At 41.4% G+C, this 16005-nt stretch overlaps 1 protein-coding gene across 9 annotated transcripts in view; it reads right to left on the bottom strand.

Moving 5' to 3' along the window:
- MEGF10 (multiple EGF like domains 10) overlaps window positions 1-16005 on the bottom strand; it is a 320109-nt gene that overhangs the window by 32562 nt on the left and 271542 nt on the right. For all 9 annotated transcript variants that reach the window (XM_072840841.1, XM_072840842.1, XM_072840833.1 and 6 more), the window contains 4 exons: window positions 14747-14921; window positions 12880-13000; window positions 11913-12076; window positions 9619-9721 (listed from right to left, as the gene is read on the bottom strand). In XM_072840841.1, coding sequence (XP_072696942.1) covers window positions 9619-9721; window positions 11913-12076; window positions 12880-13000; window positions 14747-14921 — 563 coding nt within the window. The remainder of the gene's footprint in view (window positions 1-9618; window positions 9722-11912; window positions 12077-12879; window positions 13001-14746; window positions 14922-16005) is intronic.

Here is a 16005-nt window from a genome sequence, read left to right as displayed (position 1 = left end):
CTCTATCATTAGTAAAAATGAGTCATCATTTTTCAGAGATTACTGCTTAATCTATTTGTAGACAAACAAAGTATGCCTCAGTGGGTAACTCTAGTAAAAAAGTTTGAAGCTGCATTTTTTTTCCTCTTGCTGTCCCATTTTCTGTTACTGCTACTCCTTGCCTTCAGAGCTCCGTGCCCTCCTGTTATCTTTCCTTTCATCTTATAGTCAGGAAAAGATAAGAGAAATTGATTACTGTTGAGTTATTACCTTCTCTCGAGAGTACTCATATTTTAAAGGAATACACATGTTAGAAGCCTAAGAAGTGAATCTCTAATTGTGAAATATTAAGGCAGTGAGGCTCACAGAGGGGGTAACTGGGTAATCACTTCGCTAGGTTACACTAGGTATATGGCTACTGATGTGACCTCTATGTAAGGTTAACCTTGCAGTAAAACTTTTTTCAGGATAGGGAATTTACATTTACTTTAACCATTTTTTGGAGTGTGTGTCATTCCTAAATTATTTCTGTTGATTTCACCCCAATCTTTGCAAACTTTGCTGGAGTCCTGCAAGACATTTTTTTTTCTGTTCCCTTTTTTATCAAAGACAGGGAAAAAAAAAAAGAATTCAACTTAATCAACATTCAAGGGATCCAGCGTCTATTGACTTGCTGGTGACAGGTTCTCTAAGAAAGACCTCCAACTGTAGAATGATAATGGTCCAGAATAGGCACATCTAACTCTGTCTGGGGATCATAGTCAGAAAAGGAAATACTTTGTGAAGGTTGACAGGGGTTCTAAGCTAATGGGATGGTGGGTATAAGGCTTATAAGTCCAAAGAAGCCCATACACGTTGAGGGCAGCTGAAACTGCGGCTGGGAAGAACAGGAGAGGAGTGTGGGCAGCCAGGCTGTGGCCACGGAGAGAAAGCCAAGAATGCCATGCTGTGGAGTGTGAGCTTCCCCCTTGGGGTTGACAGGGACCAAATGCACAATTAAGTAGGAGAAGCACATAATTAAATTTGTGGTTGGCAGGAGGGCAGAAGACAGTAAAAGGATGGTGAGCCTGGAAGAGAGAAGACCTGGGTCAGGTGGCTGTTTTACGTTATCCAGGTTAAAAAAAAAAAAAAAAAAAGGTAAACATGACAAGATCTTAAAATAAGTCATTGGCAGCTGGGATGCAGAGGAGGATAAATTCCAGGGAAATACAAGAGAGAATGGAAATGAAAGATCTGTACCTGTTCTTGTCCCCCCATATTCCATGCTGGGTAATGAATGAATTCTGGCAGCTTCATGAAAGAGATGGGGGTTTTGTTCACTACAGTGCCTAGCACATGGAGGATGTTAAAGATTTGTTGAATGCATCAATAAGCACAGTCCCTCTTTCCAACATGATATTCAGAATCATTTTCCAGCAACCATATAATTCTCTCCATCCCGAAAGAAGTGATGAGAAGCACACACAGACCAGGAAACCCAGCATCTTTCTATTTTGTGTGCCTAAAGATGATGACTCTTCCCATCTAAAGAGGTGGAAATGTCTGCCTTGCTGATTTTTGAAAAGATATACCTTTATGAGCTCAGGGCTGTGTGTTTTTTAATGCTAGCCCAAATTACAATGCAATAGAAGAGTTATGGAGGCATCTTGAAGAAATTCTTTTGGAATGTTAACCAAAGAACAGATAAAGGTTCAAATAGGAATTACTTCAGAAAACAATTCCCTAACACACTTGGAAGAGGGAACAAAATGGGCAGAGGGTATCTTTAAATCTGCAGGGATCTCTGGCTCAGTGGAAGCATTTTTTCCTGATAAACGTTCTAACGCTGATAAGGCGATCTGTGAGGGACTGTTTTTGCCAGGATTGAGGACAAAGAGCTCTTTGATAGCCTTCCCAAGTTGCTAGGCAATGGCTGAATGATCGTGATAAACTTCAGCTAAGCAGCTCTAAAGAAATGTTCGTGCATTTCATGCCTGATGCATTATGCCAGCAGCCTCAATGTGAAACCAGCATTCACTAGGCATTTGTGATTGCATGAATGCGGTAAAATAAATCATCTGGGGTGTCATTACTTCTCCCTCTCAGAGATAGAACCCAAGCTCCTCGTCTTGCTAATTGTTCATATTTCTCATGCCAGTACTGCAATCTTTGGGGCACTAGTGAACGAAGGACATGATTTCAATTCAATGTCTGGTTCCTGAGCAACAAGCTATTAAACATATATTAGAGCGAAGAAAGATTTGTTCATAATAATTAGGCTTGATGATTATAGAAGAGAAGAACCACAGTATAGAGTCATAATACTTTTCCTTCCTTTCTAGCCCTCTTGCTACCAAAGCAGCTGCTTACTGTTGGCGTACAGACATTATTCACTGGTGTATCCACCTGTGCCCACGCAGTGTCCACCCTGAGAGCATGTGAGCCTCTGCTGGCCAGGAGCTGGCAACGCTTTACCCTTGTGTTCCCAGCACCCAGCACTGTGGCTGCACACAACTTGGAGACACTCCACAAGGGGTTGTTAAATCTTTCCATTTGGATACTATGAATTTTAAAGATGAATTAGAAAAGGATCTGCTTTCTAGAGATGACCAAGTGAAAAAAAATCTCAATAAGTCGTATAAATCATCGATGTTCGCATTTGTAACTGCAAGACAAAAGCTCCAGAGAGTATGACCTGCCTCATTCTGGACCTGGATAAAAGCACACAGAACAGACTGCTAGGCAGAGGGGCAACTCTGGGAGCTCTGGCTTTTTCTGTAGCCTTTCTTTTTGGAAGACACGCCCCTTCCTCCACCCTCACCTCAGGGACTCTGCGGATGTTCTGCTTTTATAGGACTCCCTCCCCGCAAAATCACACAGACAGCCAGCCATGGGCTTCTGCGTGAACGCTGTCCACCCTTCAATACCCTGGTTGATTGGGTGCATGCATGTTAATTAAAGCTCATTTGCACTTGAATTTGTACCTTCTGTAGCTGCATAAAGAAAGGTAGGTCCCCCCTTACTGTAACAATTCAGGCATCACTAAGCCACATGAGAGATCACTGTGGGACAGATCAGTACCTAAAGTAGCAGTTCACTTACTCACTCGGTCAAATTTGGAACATTTAGGGGAATTCACAGAGGGAAGCCATCCTTTAGGAGAGGAGCTTGGACCACTGCAGGCCTAGTTGCCCTTGCTGGGAAAAGACAGGCTCTTCTTATAAACTTGCCTGTAGGCTTTCCTCTTTCTAACGCCCCCCTCCTGGCTGGGCTCAGATAAAGCACCCCACCTGTCTCTCTATTCTTCCTGCCACTGCATACCCTCATACATGGTTGCAGTTCCTCTCTCATCCCCACACATTAAACAACTCCTAGAGCTTGAGTCGGTGTCCTAATCTCTTTTCTCTTAGTTTAGCATTTAACTTTTTTTTTCTGGTATGAATGTACCCCTAAGCCTTCTGCCACTAGATACAAGACTTCTGTCACAGAAAGGCTCCCTGGGACCCCCACCTCTTCAATAACGAGAGTAAAAAACCATAGCACAGGTCAGTCCACAGACTGGTAACTATGTCAGTGTATGGGCCACTGGTGCAACTTTTGAAAAGACAAATGAGGCCATCACGTAAGGTTGTGCAGGCTGTACACTGCACAAGAGCCCCTGGCCACAGCGTTAAGGCAGGGTAGAAATCCAGCTTGCCCTCCACCTGCCAAGAAGTGCAACCTGAAGGATTTCCAAACCTTCTCCAAATTTGTACAAAAGGTGCTTTATGGGCTGGCAATGGCTCCACCCCCTTCCTCACTCACCTTCCAGATTGTCATTCAGTAGGTGTGAGGTGGGGACAGGGAATACACAAGTTAAAAAAGTTCCCAGGTGACAGTGATCCTAGCCAGGGCTGGGAACCAGGCTGGAGACGGCATATGTTCCCACACAGCTGGAAGGAAATCTTGATTAGCTATAACACTCAGTGAAGAGGTGTTCTGGTTGAATGAAGTCAGGGCAGAAAGGAAGAAAGAAAGTCAGCATATTTCTACAGTTTGGGGAAAATATAAAGCATATTACTTCACTACTCTGGAAATACACATACACACACACAATTAATTACATTTCATTAACATCTAGGACTTGAGAACAATCATTTTGAAAAGCCAGTCTCATTTTATAGCAGTGTGTGTGTGTGTGTGTGTGTGTGTGTGTGTGTAGAGGTGTGGGAGAAGGAGCCCAGCCTATATTCTGGATGGTGTTTCATTTTTCCCTCATTGTTTTTTAACTGCAACCTGCCTCTTTTTGATAAAGTAGTCAATTGGCTAAAAATATTCACATTTTTTTTAATGGTACATTTCTTTTAGAAATAGTATCTGGAATGTCAGCTGCAACTTCTGCTTTGGGTAATCTGTATGGCAGTACCTTTGAAAACCTGTTTTAAAACCAGGTAAAATGGAACTGCCAATGATAGAATCTCAGTTATTTTAAGAGAAAAAGACAACATCAGAAAAGTGTCAGAAGTCATGAGGAGTGGTGGATGAGCCCCAGGGTAAGAAAGCAAGCTGATTTCCTTAGTATATCAGGTTAGCATCTGACTTCCTCAATGTGGGTGTGTTATTTTCTCTATAAGGAAGAATAAAGCTCTCCCAACCTTTATCTCTGGCTCTAAACCCAGAGACCTGATGAGCATCTCCCTACAGTGTCCTCTGTGACCTAGCAGTATTAGTGACTTTATACCTTCTTATTGATTTGCTCAGGGGAAGAGCCCAGGTCCCTGTGTTAGACTGCACCAAAACTTCACTGTTAACCCATGCACTACTACCCTGTCCAGTAAAATTTCACATAGAGCGCTCTGAGCAACAGGGAGGAGAGAAAACAATCATTTACTTCCTGGGCTCCTGTTACTTTATCTGGCCCTGCATCTGGTATCCAAATGAATAGCAAGGCTTTCTTTATCTTGAGAAAGGCTCTTCTTCTACTTACTCAAAATCAAGTTTGTTGATGAAAAATTCTGAGTCTCTCCAGTGTTGACAATGAAGGGTGATCTATATAAATAACACAGAATCTATTCTTCTTTCCTTTGGGGGAAATAAACCCATTCTTGGTCCAACTGTAGGGTGCATTTTGGAACTTTAGTAACCTTCTTTTCCTCTCTGCATGTTTGCATATACCAAGTGTGTACTGTGAATGTGGGGGATGACTTCTCCTTAAAAAAGTCTCTGGCAGTCTTAGATCCTCACAGATCAACAGCCTACACAGAAGACCCACAGAAATGAGACAATGGGGCCATGAAGCCAAGAGACAGTAAGGGCAACAAGTTAACAGAGCAACATGAAGCAGCAGAGCTTCTTCCCCTTTAGAGAAGCAGACCAGTCACAGATGGACAGAGTATTACAAGATTATGCTGTGTGACAAAGTCACTGCATTCCCGCAGGAGCTCCATAGGTCTAAGGCCAGATGGGATAATTTGTCTTACCCCATGACCCAGACTGTGGAATGCAACAAACACATTTTCTGGCTGGCTTCAGGCCAAATCATATCTCCTGCTTTTCTCATGTAGACGAGAGTATGCCTTTCACAGTCTGGCTCTAAATCATCAAAGCAGGTAGATACTTGAGCAGTGACTGCTGTGTTCAGGAACACATCACATTTCCTCTATATTCATAAGATAAAAGTAGATTTGGTAGAGCATGGTTCCAAACAATTGATATGGTCTCTCTGCTAGAAAAGTACTGAATTTGCCAGGGGGTTCAAAATGCTACTTCACTTCATTGTGATCATGGATAACTGAGTACTGGTCATTTTATTTGAGGAGTTCAAAAACTCTAGGGAAGCCACAAAATCTGGTTTACTCTCTAGCATAATGTAGTTATAACACTGAGTAACCAAGAGCCACACGTAAACATGAGGAGGTGGAATTTCACACTGTGAGGTCAGAGTTATCTTAGCTTTTGCAAGTCAAGGAGAAACTAGAGGGCAAGAGAGTCCTTGTGTCTGTGGGTAACTCCTATTGACAGAAAATAAAGTCCATTACCCAGCCTTGGTCTGTTTCCCAAGGTAGCTCTCAGACACTAGAAATCAAGCACATGACAGTTCATCTCAGTTTACTCCTGTCAGAAGCCAAAGCAGCTCTCAACAAATTCCAAAGGACTGAGAGACACCGCTGAAGAGGTCACTGATGACATCTTTGGTTCAAGGATCTGAAGACATGTATTGTCAAGTTAGCAATACTTCCCACATTGATCTACAGACTCAATCCTCATTAAATCTACCTTGTATCTTCACAAGAATTGGCATGCTGACCCTAAAATTCATATAAAAGTTCAAGGGACCCAGGATAGCCCAAACAGTCTTGAAAAAAAACCACCAAAGTTGTAGAACTCACACTTCCCACATTTCAAAACTTTCTACAAAGTTATAGTGATAAAAACATATCAATGGAACAGAAGTTAAGAGTCCAGACATAAATGCTCTCACATTTATGGTCAGTTGATTTTAAAACAATACAGGTGATGGGTAGAGATGGATGAATGATTTTCTCAACACATGATGCTGGAACAAATGCAATCAGCATGCAAAAGAATGAAGTTGGACCCTTACATCACACCAAAAATATATATATTTTATACATAAAATAAAACTCAAAATGGATCAAAGACTTAAATGTAAAAGCTAAAACTATAAAATGCTTAGAGGATTACAGAAGTAGAAATCTTTGTGACCTTGGACTAGCCAATGGTTTCTTAGATTGACACCAAAAGCACAAAGAAAAAAAAAAAACTAGACAAACTTAACTTCATCAAAACAAAAACTTTTCTGCAGAGACATCATGAAGAAAATGAAAAAGTGACATAGTAACAGAATGAGAGAAAATATTTGCAAATCACATATCTGATAAGGCACATACAGATAAAATACATAAAGAATATTATAACTCAATTATGAAAACATAGGTGACCCAATTAAAAAATGAGCAAAGTATCTGAATAGACATCAGATATACAGATAGATGAAAAAAAAGATATACAGACGGCTGAAACTAAACACAAAAGATGCTTAGCATCATCATTTATTAGGGGAATGCAAATCAAAAACTCAATGAAATAACATTTCATACCACTTGGAAGGCTAGAATCAAAAAGACAGATAATACAAATTTTTGGTGAGGAGACACAAACCTCATATACTACCAGTGGGAATGTAAAATGGTGCAGCTGCTTTGGAGATCAGTGTAGCAATTCTTTAAAAGATTAGAGTTATATAAAAAAAAAAAAAAAAAAAAAAAGATTAGAGTTATCCTATAACCCAGGAATTTTACCCCTAATTTATATACCAAACATATACATCCACACAAAAACGTGTACACGAATGTTCTTAACAGTATTTCTCAGAATAGCCCCAAAATGGAAGCAACCCAAATGTCTATCAGCTGATGAATGTGCAAATAAAATGTGGTCTACCCATACCATGGAATATTAGTCAGCAGTCAAAAGAAATGAAGTACTGATATAGTTCCAATAGGAATGAACCTTGAAAACAAGCCAGGAGAAGGAAGCCACTCACCAAAGACCACATAGTACATGAATCCATACAATGTCAGAATAGGCAAATCAACAGACAGGAAGTAGATTAGTGGTTGACTAGGGTAGGGAGAAGGGGAAGAAGGTTGCCTGGTTCACATGAGTTGGGGGTAAATGGAGAATAAGTTCCAATAAGTACTACTGGGTTTTTTTTTATGAGGTGATAAAAATCTTCTAAAAATGATGATGATAATGGTTGAACAATTCTTTGAATACACTAAAAACCAGTTGATTATACAATTTAAATAGGTAAATTCTACAGTATATCTTTCTGTCTCTCTACCTCTGCCTCTCTGTCTATATATAAATGAACACATATAAAGATATGCATACATACTCTCTCTTCCTATGTACACACCCATGCACACATATGAACATACACATACACGCACACATGCACATATATGAAGAGGTTGCCGGTTATCAGCACTTATCACCACAGTCCTCTCATATAATTCTCATAAGTCCTCACCCATTTTCAGAATTAATCTCAGCATAACTGCCCTATCCCCCAGCACTTTCTGGAAGAAATCTGTGTATGGCAGAGGGTGCAGTAATGAAGAGAGTTGGAGATGCAATGGGAGAGCCTTGGTGCAAATCCCACCTTTCATGTTTACTGACCCTGGGGCCTTGTTCAAACCACTGAACTTCTCTGTGCCTTAGTTTCTTCAACTGTAAAAAGGACAAAATGATATTTTCTACCTTGCAGAGTTTCTGTGAGCCTGCCGTAAGTACTCAAGAAGCATTACTTATTATTATTTCTGTTTTTCTTTTTATAAATTTTTGCTAAGAGGTAAGACCACCATGACTTCATAATTTCCTAAATGTCACATCTCTGGCATGGAGGCACAAGATTCTCCTCTGAAAGATGCACCTTTTCAAAATATGAACCATCACCAAAGGGGACAATTAGCTTGATACTACCAGTTTCTGTTTTAGAAGACAAGCTAAAAAACCATTTTGGAAGACACTAAAGCATCGTCAATATGGAAATAGTTCTGTTCTACAAATCTCTCTTTCTTCTCTGAATATAGACACACATATATTTAGATACAAATACAACATATACAAATATACATGAAACACACACATACATAAATGACTATGGGTGAGAATTTTAAAAGAGAGTTTTGGTTCATTTAACTACCTCTATACCTGTACCCAAGTTTCACAGTAGTTGACGCTCAATTGGCACATCAATAGTCAACATTTTATTTTACTTGCAGAAGAAATTGCTCATAAATATGAGCATTTATATTCATCCCAACATTCAATAACTTTCCTGGTGTATTCCCATTTGTAATTTTTCTAAATAAGCATTGAAAATTCCATTCATTCTTTAAGGCTTTGTTTTTGTTTTTTAGAATAAGCTTGATTTCATGTAAAAAAAAAAAAAAAAACAGGAAAAAGCAGGATCCCAATTTGCTTGGGCATTCAGTTCCCTCTCCTGAGTCTTTTTATCATAAGCAAAAATATGGCTCATTTTCCAAGACCTCTGTTAGTTTGATAAACTTCCTAGCTGGAACCATGAAGCCATATAAATAAAGAGAAACTTCCACCTTGTGGTTACAAAATTGGTACTCAATCGTATTATGAATTTTTATGACTTAAGTGTTATTGTAAGAAAAAGAAAGTTTTAAAACTTTCATGTATAGCAATGAATATTTTAATACTCGCATATTAACCATATTAATATTCAATATTTTTGCCTCACCAATGTGAACTTAGTTATGTTCTTATGGTTTATTTCAATCATTCTTTCCTCAGGGTTCAAAAGTATCACAGAAGGCTTGCTAAGTAAATGCTTCACAGAAATTCGCACCCCACCCCCCACTCCTCCCAGCCTGAATTCTGACAGTCTGACTATACATTAAGGCTCAAGATCAGCTGTTCCTGAATGTTTCAACAAGAAGTCATTACTGGATTACAGATTAATTAGGCTTAGCAGTAATACCTTTTGGGTAAAAATGTGGCAGTTTACTGGAGGCTTTACCATTTTTTCTTCCCTGAAAGGTGACCTGCATGTGTTTCTCTAAAGTAGCAAGGAATGGTGCTAGGTGTAATTTGGCATGTTTCATGTAGCAGTCCTTGGCTCACCTGACCATCCAGGGAGGCAGCGGCAGTGGCCCGTGGTGGAGTGGCAGCCATCCGCATGGCTACAGTCACAGCGCTCCGCACAGTTCAGCCCATATGTGCCATCCTGCATGGAAGACAGCAATGAGGTCATGGAAATGCACAATTAGAGATGACAGGGACCTTGGTAAGCCACTTCGGATACAGGACCCTCTTCTCCCAAACACCTCTCAGCCACATGCATTACAATTACCTCTTCCCATGTCTTCTTGGTCCCCCAAACACAAGTGGTAGTGTTTGAACATCACTCAAATTGTAGTTCATGTCTAATATAATGGTCGGTCCTACGAATGGTGAAGCCAACTATGCCACTATGTTGATATATGTATATGCAAATATATGTAGACACATTAATTAATCAAGAGAATCTTTTTTTATCTTATCATAAGCCACCACTCATAAAGAAACTTTCTTTTGCTCCTAAAAGATTTTTATAAAGTAGCTCAGTGTTCCTTATAAGACATGCTACTCGTTAGTGGAAAGGGAGGATCCTAACTCACATAAAGCTCTAAAATTAAAAGAAAATGCCAATCGAATGAAGTTCATTTCTGTAAACTGTTCATGTGATGAAAACAACCATAAGGAGCAGTGAAAATCTTCTGTTGCTTGTCCCAATCAACATCCTCCTTCCTATGCAGAAGTCTAAACAACATGAGTATCCTGATCTGAGATCCTAAGGAAGGCTGGAGTACTTGGTGGTACATACTCCTCCCTGATCTATTCCCAGGCCTTACTGTTTTAGCCTGCATATCAGTTTTGGTCCAGCAGAGACAAGACTCTTTGTGGTCGTGATCATTTAGTTTATGGGAGGGGAATGGAAAGTGCTGCATTTATTTATTAACTTAAATTCAATTAGCTAACATAGAGTATGTCATTAGTTTCAGATGCAGTGTTCAATAATTCATCAGTTGCGTGTAACACAGTGTTTTGCATTGCAGAGCCCTGTGCTTTCATGCCAGATTCTGAGGAACGGAGGACCCTATAAACTTTTGGGCAGTGCACAATTACCAAGGGCGAGGAATGTGAGAGTCAGCATAAAACAGGTTGTAGGTGTATGACAGCATTATCATTTGAGTAGAACTTAATAAAATAAAAATAAATAGGCCCCACTCATGTTTGCTGGGGCTCTATAGCATTTAGCTTCACCATAATATGAAACACTTAAAGCATCATCGGAGTTCACTGAATTTTCTAATGCATCTAACACACACACACACACACACACACACACACACACACAGGTTTTGCTTTTCTACAATCAGACTGGGAGTAAAAGATGCTCTTCAAGCCCATTTCAGAGCACTGATAATTTGTTCACTGGTGGATGAGAGGAAGCACAGCTAACTTTGTCCTAGGGGTTTGGAGAGCACAGAAAAGCCTAGGGAAATGTTGGGAAATGGGTTATACTTGATGAGGAGGAAGCCCAGGGGAGAATCGGCTCCCACCATGAGGGGCCTGGTTCAGGGGGTCACGGTGTCATCCCGCCATTTCTCCTGGAGGCAGAGAATTCACATTACTGAGAGAATGCTTAATGGCTCAGGAGGAAAGAAATGAGATAGGAGGAAAGAGTCATGAAAAAGAGGGCAAGAAAAAGGCCAAGGGCTTCTGAGGAAGAAAGGGAAATCACCATGTTACCGCAGAACGCGTGTCCCATTTGCAGCTTCTGTCTGCCTGCAGTAGACACGGTACAGGATTTATAATGATGATTCCCTCCAAAATAGGTCAGCAGAGTGGAATCAGACTTGAACTAGGGAAATCTCTGGAGATTCTTGGGGCTTGAGACATACTTGTGTTAACAGGTGGCCGTTTCTAAACCTTTCACCATCTAGATGAGGGTTTCTGAAGACACTGGTCACCACCCTTTCAATCCTCTGCCACTTTCCACCCCAGAGACGGGAGGAATTCTGTGATAACGGAGACAGAATATTTGGAGAGTTGACACGCAGATGCTGGGTGTTTGATAAATATTGTTGACTGGGGCTGCCACGAAGAGACGGGTGTATAGGAACAGAGAGAACAGGAAGGATGGGGGGGGAGGGGACCCAGGCAGAGATGAAGGGAAAGAAGGGAGTGATTCTTGCAGAGCTACCTAACCAGTTTCCACATCTATTCCTTTTCCAATCTATGTCTGATTCGACTTCAAAGCCCTCATTTCTTATCGTGATTTTGTTTGGTTCACACTCGCATCCCTGAAATCAGGAAATCTGCCCCAGCGGGCTGACACTCTGCCCTCAGCTGGGGTGCTGGTTCGCGCGTACCTGGCAGGGGAGTTCACATTTGTCCCCGCGCCATCCAGGCGCACACGTGCAGGTCCCGTCCTGGGTGTTGCAGGCTCCCCCGTGGAGGCACTGGCAGGTCAGGTTACAGCTGAAGCCCCACGTGCCACTGGGACAGCTGATGGAGCAGTCCACCCCGTGCCAGCCTGCCACGACAAGAATGCCAGAGCATGGAGGAAACGACAGCAGCGGGGAGTTTTCCCAAGCCTCTCCAAGCCACGTTTCCCTTTAGAGACATTTTGGAGGTGCACAGCTGGGTCCCCCACCCCAGCACAGGGAGCAGTGGTGCTGCCGTGTAGTGCCTCCATCAGCAACAACCGAGGTACCCAGAATCCATCTGTGCTGTATGATCAGTCAAAGATGCCAGCACCAGGAAGCTCCACTGGGCTATCAGGAAGAGATACGGGGGTGGGAACACCCCTAATGTGCAGCGAAGTGCAATGCAGAACGCTGAGGGTTGCTCTGGGTGGAAAAGCGAAATATTTATATGGGAGGGTAAAGGATGGTTTGTGTTTGAAAGAGCAACCCCATCTTTAAGGCAAACCCAGTTAACCACAAACAGTGAGTTTCCAGGACTCTGCCTGTTGCAGCAACTATAAATAGACACATTTTGGCATAAAATTGCATAAAATTGGGGCTCGGCTGCACTTCTTGTTGTGACTCCAAACCAGTCGACTTAGGAGCATGGATATATGTCTACTTATTCACTTTTACCCAAAGCATAGAGATTCCCAGACTTTTTGGAGCTGGCTGCAACCTTAGAGATCTTACCCTAATCCCTTCTCTTGGCTCACAAAAGCACGAAAGCCCACCCTAGACAAGGGGCTGGCTGAGTTTAGATGCTGAATGTTGGCACAGGTGGAGCTAGAACCCGAGTCAGGGTTTCTCTCTTATGACTTTAGGAGGTACCAGGATGAAGGCCAGATGAAAGATTCGTTCGCCCACTTACCTGCCTTGCAAGTACAAGACCCATCTACAGGTGAACAGACAGCATCGTTTTTACAGCCACAGAGAGAGGAGCAGTTTATCCCATAGGTTTCCAATGGGCATGGGATAGAGCAGTCAATTCCCTACACAGACACAAATAGGAAAATGCATGCAATTTTATGAATGAAATAAGACCAACAACAACAAAAAAAGAAATAGACCAACACAAATAAACAAAAATACATCTTGGCAATGCCAATTATTTCCCCTCTCTAATTTTCACACTTGTATATTTTTAAAGTTGCTAAATGTATCCAGTATACAAATTTTAAAGATTCAAGGCCAACGCTAGCTTGCCTGTTTAGGATACAGCACTAAATGGAACTCAAAGCCTGCTGCCTCATTAGCTTCCCTTCCTAGCAAATACAAAAAACCCTTTGTCCTTGCTCAGACAAGCAGATATAGAACAATAAACTATAAATTGTAGTCAATAAATAAATAAATGTAAGTATAAACTATACATTAAATTGCACAATGCTTCCTAGACTTCCTTGTATGATATATAATATGATTAGTGGGTGAAGCAAAGCAACGGAACACATACTCCGCCTATAGCATGATTCAATTTGTTATCTGACAGTAAACCTAAAACAAAGAAGTGGGCCACCAAGGATGACTGGAGGATATCTCCTTTAAAAACAGAAGAGACATGGTGTGCCTGGGTGGCTCAGTCAGTTAAGCGTCTGCCTTTGGCTCAGGTCATGATCCCGGGTCCCTAGGATCGAGCCCAGTCTTGGGTTCCCTGCTAAGCAGAGAGTCTGCTTCTCTTTCTGCTTCTCCTCCCTGCTTGTGCTCTCTCTCTCTCTCAAATAAATAAATAAATAAAATCTTTAAAATAAATAAAAAACAGAATAAAATAAAATAAAAACAGAAGAGCCTTAACACAGGCTAATTCAAGGGCTCTACCAAAGAATAGTGGCATAGGTTAGAAAAGCCGGTAAAGAAAGATCCTCTCAACTCTGAGGCTTTATCACCTACTCATTCCACATTATATGCTCTAGAATAACCACCAACATCTTCATTGGTTAATATTGCCCTCTTTCAAATGACAGAAAATAATCAAGACCAAACCAGTTTTCTTTAAAACAAGGATTCCTAATCTACAGCTAAGAAATCCCAGAAACTAGGTAAAATCCTGCTTTGTTGGCACACAGGCCTATTTGCAAGGTCTGGATTTTCAAAGTCACTGAAAAACTTACATACTGTTAACCATCACATGTAAATATATAATAAATGCTGACCCGATAATGTTATGTGCCTTCAAATTGCACGGAGTTAAGATAAAAACCATTCAGAGTAATTTCGTGGAAAAGTAATTTCTTTGTTGCCTATATAATGTAGTAAAATAATTACATAAAGAAAAAAATTATGTAAGCAATAATTAAAATACATCATAGTCCATGACATACATGAATTAAATAATTAATATGAACACTGCCTTTATACTTCTACCCGCTTTCCAGTCATCATTCTAAGGTGACTACTCATTTATTTTTTTTAAGATTTAATTTATTTATTCATGAGAGACACAGAGAGAGAGGCAGAGACATAGGCAGAGGGAGAAGCGGGCTCCCCACAGGGAGCCCAATGAGGGACTGGATCCCAGGATCCGGGGATCACTACCTGAGCCAAAGGCAGATGCTCAACCACTGAGCCACCCAGGTGCTCACTTATATTACTTATTAGTACTTTTCTCTTCATTCTCTTGCTTGTTAATGAAGTGATAGATCTTAGCATATTCACTATACTTCAGAAAAGGTCATATACGGTATGTGGCATCAATATGTTTCACATGATACCCCTCGGCTCCTTCCTCCACAGCCACTCACTTTGAATCCTGGGGCACAGATGCATTTTCCAGTCACACTGTCACAATCAGCCCCGTTGTGGCAGCTGCAGATCTGTTGGCAAGCTTCCCCAAAGAATCCAGGAGAACATGTTTCGTTACAGTAGAGTCCTGACCAGCCCGGCTTGCAGGCACACTCTCCAGACATGGGGTGACAGCTGAGAGACATGGATGAAAGGAGAAAGTCACTCCCGGGTGAACATGACACCCAAGGCCCATGCAAATGTTGCTTTGGCCATGAGCAATGAATGGCTGGGTAATTCCATGCACAATAATTTAAACTGCCTTCCCAGGCTTGCTATGATTTAATTAATTGGCTGAAACCTGATTGGTACTACAGAAATGTTGCGTGAAATCAACATCATGCTCGAACAGGAAGACTATTACAACCGCTTCCTTTTGTCTGAAACTTGTTATGATCTTCATAAACTGAAAGCACTAATTCAGTGACAGGTCAACTAGATGAGAAGGTTTAAACTACTCTGTCCAATGAATGATACCAGATCAGTTAACCAGGATTATGTCCAAGGAACTCCAAAGGCTGCAGGCTTGTTTGCCTGTTTGCATTCTCGTTTCTCCATACCTGGTGGTGGAGCAGCTGTCTCTACCTGAAGCAGCAGCTGCATTGACAGGCCAGGCAGCCAGCTGTCACTCTGGAGCAAATGGACACATCAGCTGCGTTGAGAGGCGTGCGTTAGTGAGGCTGACACAATAGGGCACTCTGTGGCACGCAAAACACATGTGCTTCTCGCCATAGGAAAATCTCAACGGTCAAACTAGCTCTGCTTACAATCGGAAGGCTGTTAAAGACCATCTTCCTCCCCTGGTAGAGATAAATCTCTCCCATTAACTACAGCCAACAGCAAAATCCACTGTCTCATCCAGACATTTGGTATTTATCTCATCTACAGATTTTCTACTTTTAGAAAGAATGATTTGCTGGGAGAGGAGAAAGCTGAGATAGAAGAGCTGCTCTCCCTCTACCCTGGTACCTCAGTGAAAGCACACAACCTCTTGAGCCTAATGTACGAGTCTGTCAAGGGCAGATCTCTGCCACACCTCTGTTGGTTGGACAGTTTGCTCCTTTGCTGCAACTAAATGCCCACAAGCAAAGGCCTAGGCATCCATCACAAACATTACTCAGGGAACATGCTATGAAGAAATACCCAAGTGCCACTCTACATTTAACATGGTTTCTTGGGTATAGAAGGTTTGGATTTGAAAGGCAAGTGTTTGAGTCTC

Source organism: Canis lupus, chromosome 10, assembly GCF_048164855.1.
Source record: "Canis lupus baileyi chromosome 10, mCanLup2.hap1, whole genome shotgun sequence".
NCBI lineage: Eukaryota > Metazoa > Chordata > Mammalia > Carnivora > Canidae > Canis > Canis lupus.
This window is presented reverse-complemented; position numbering and strand designations above follow the sequence as displayed.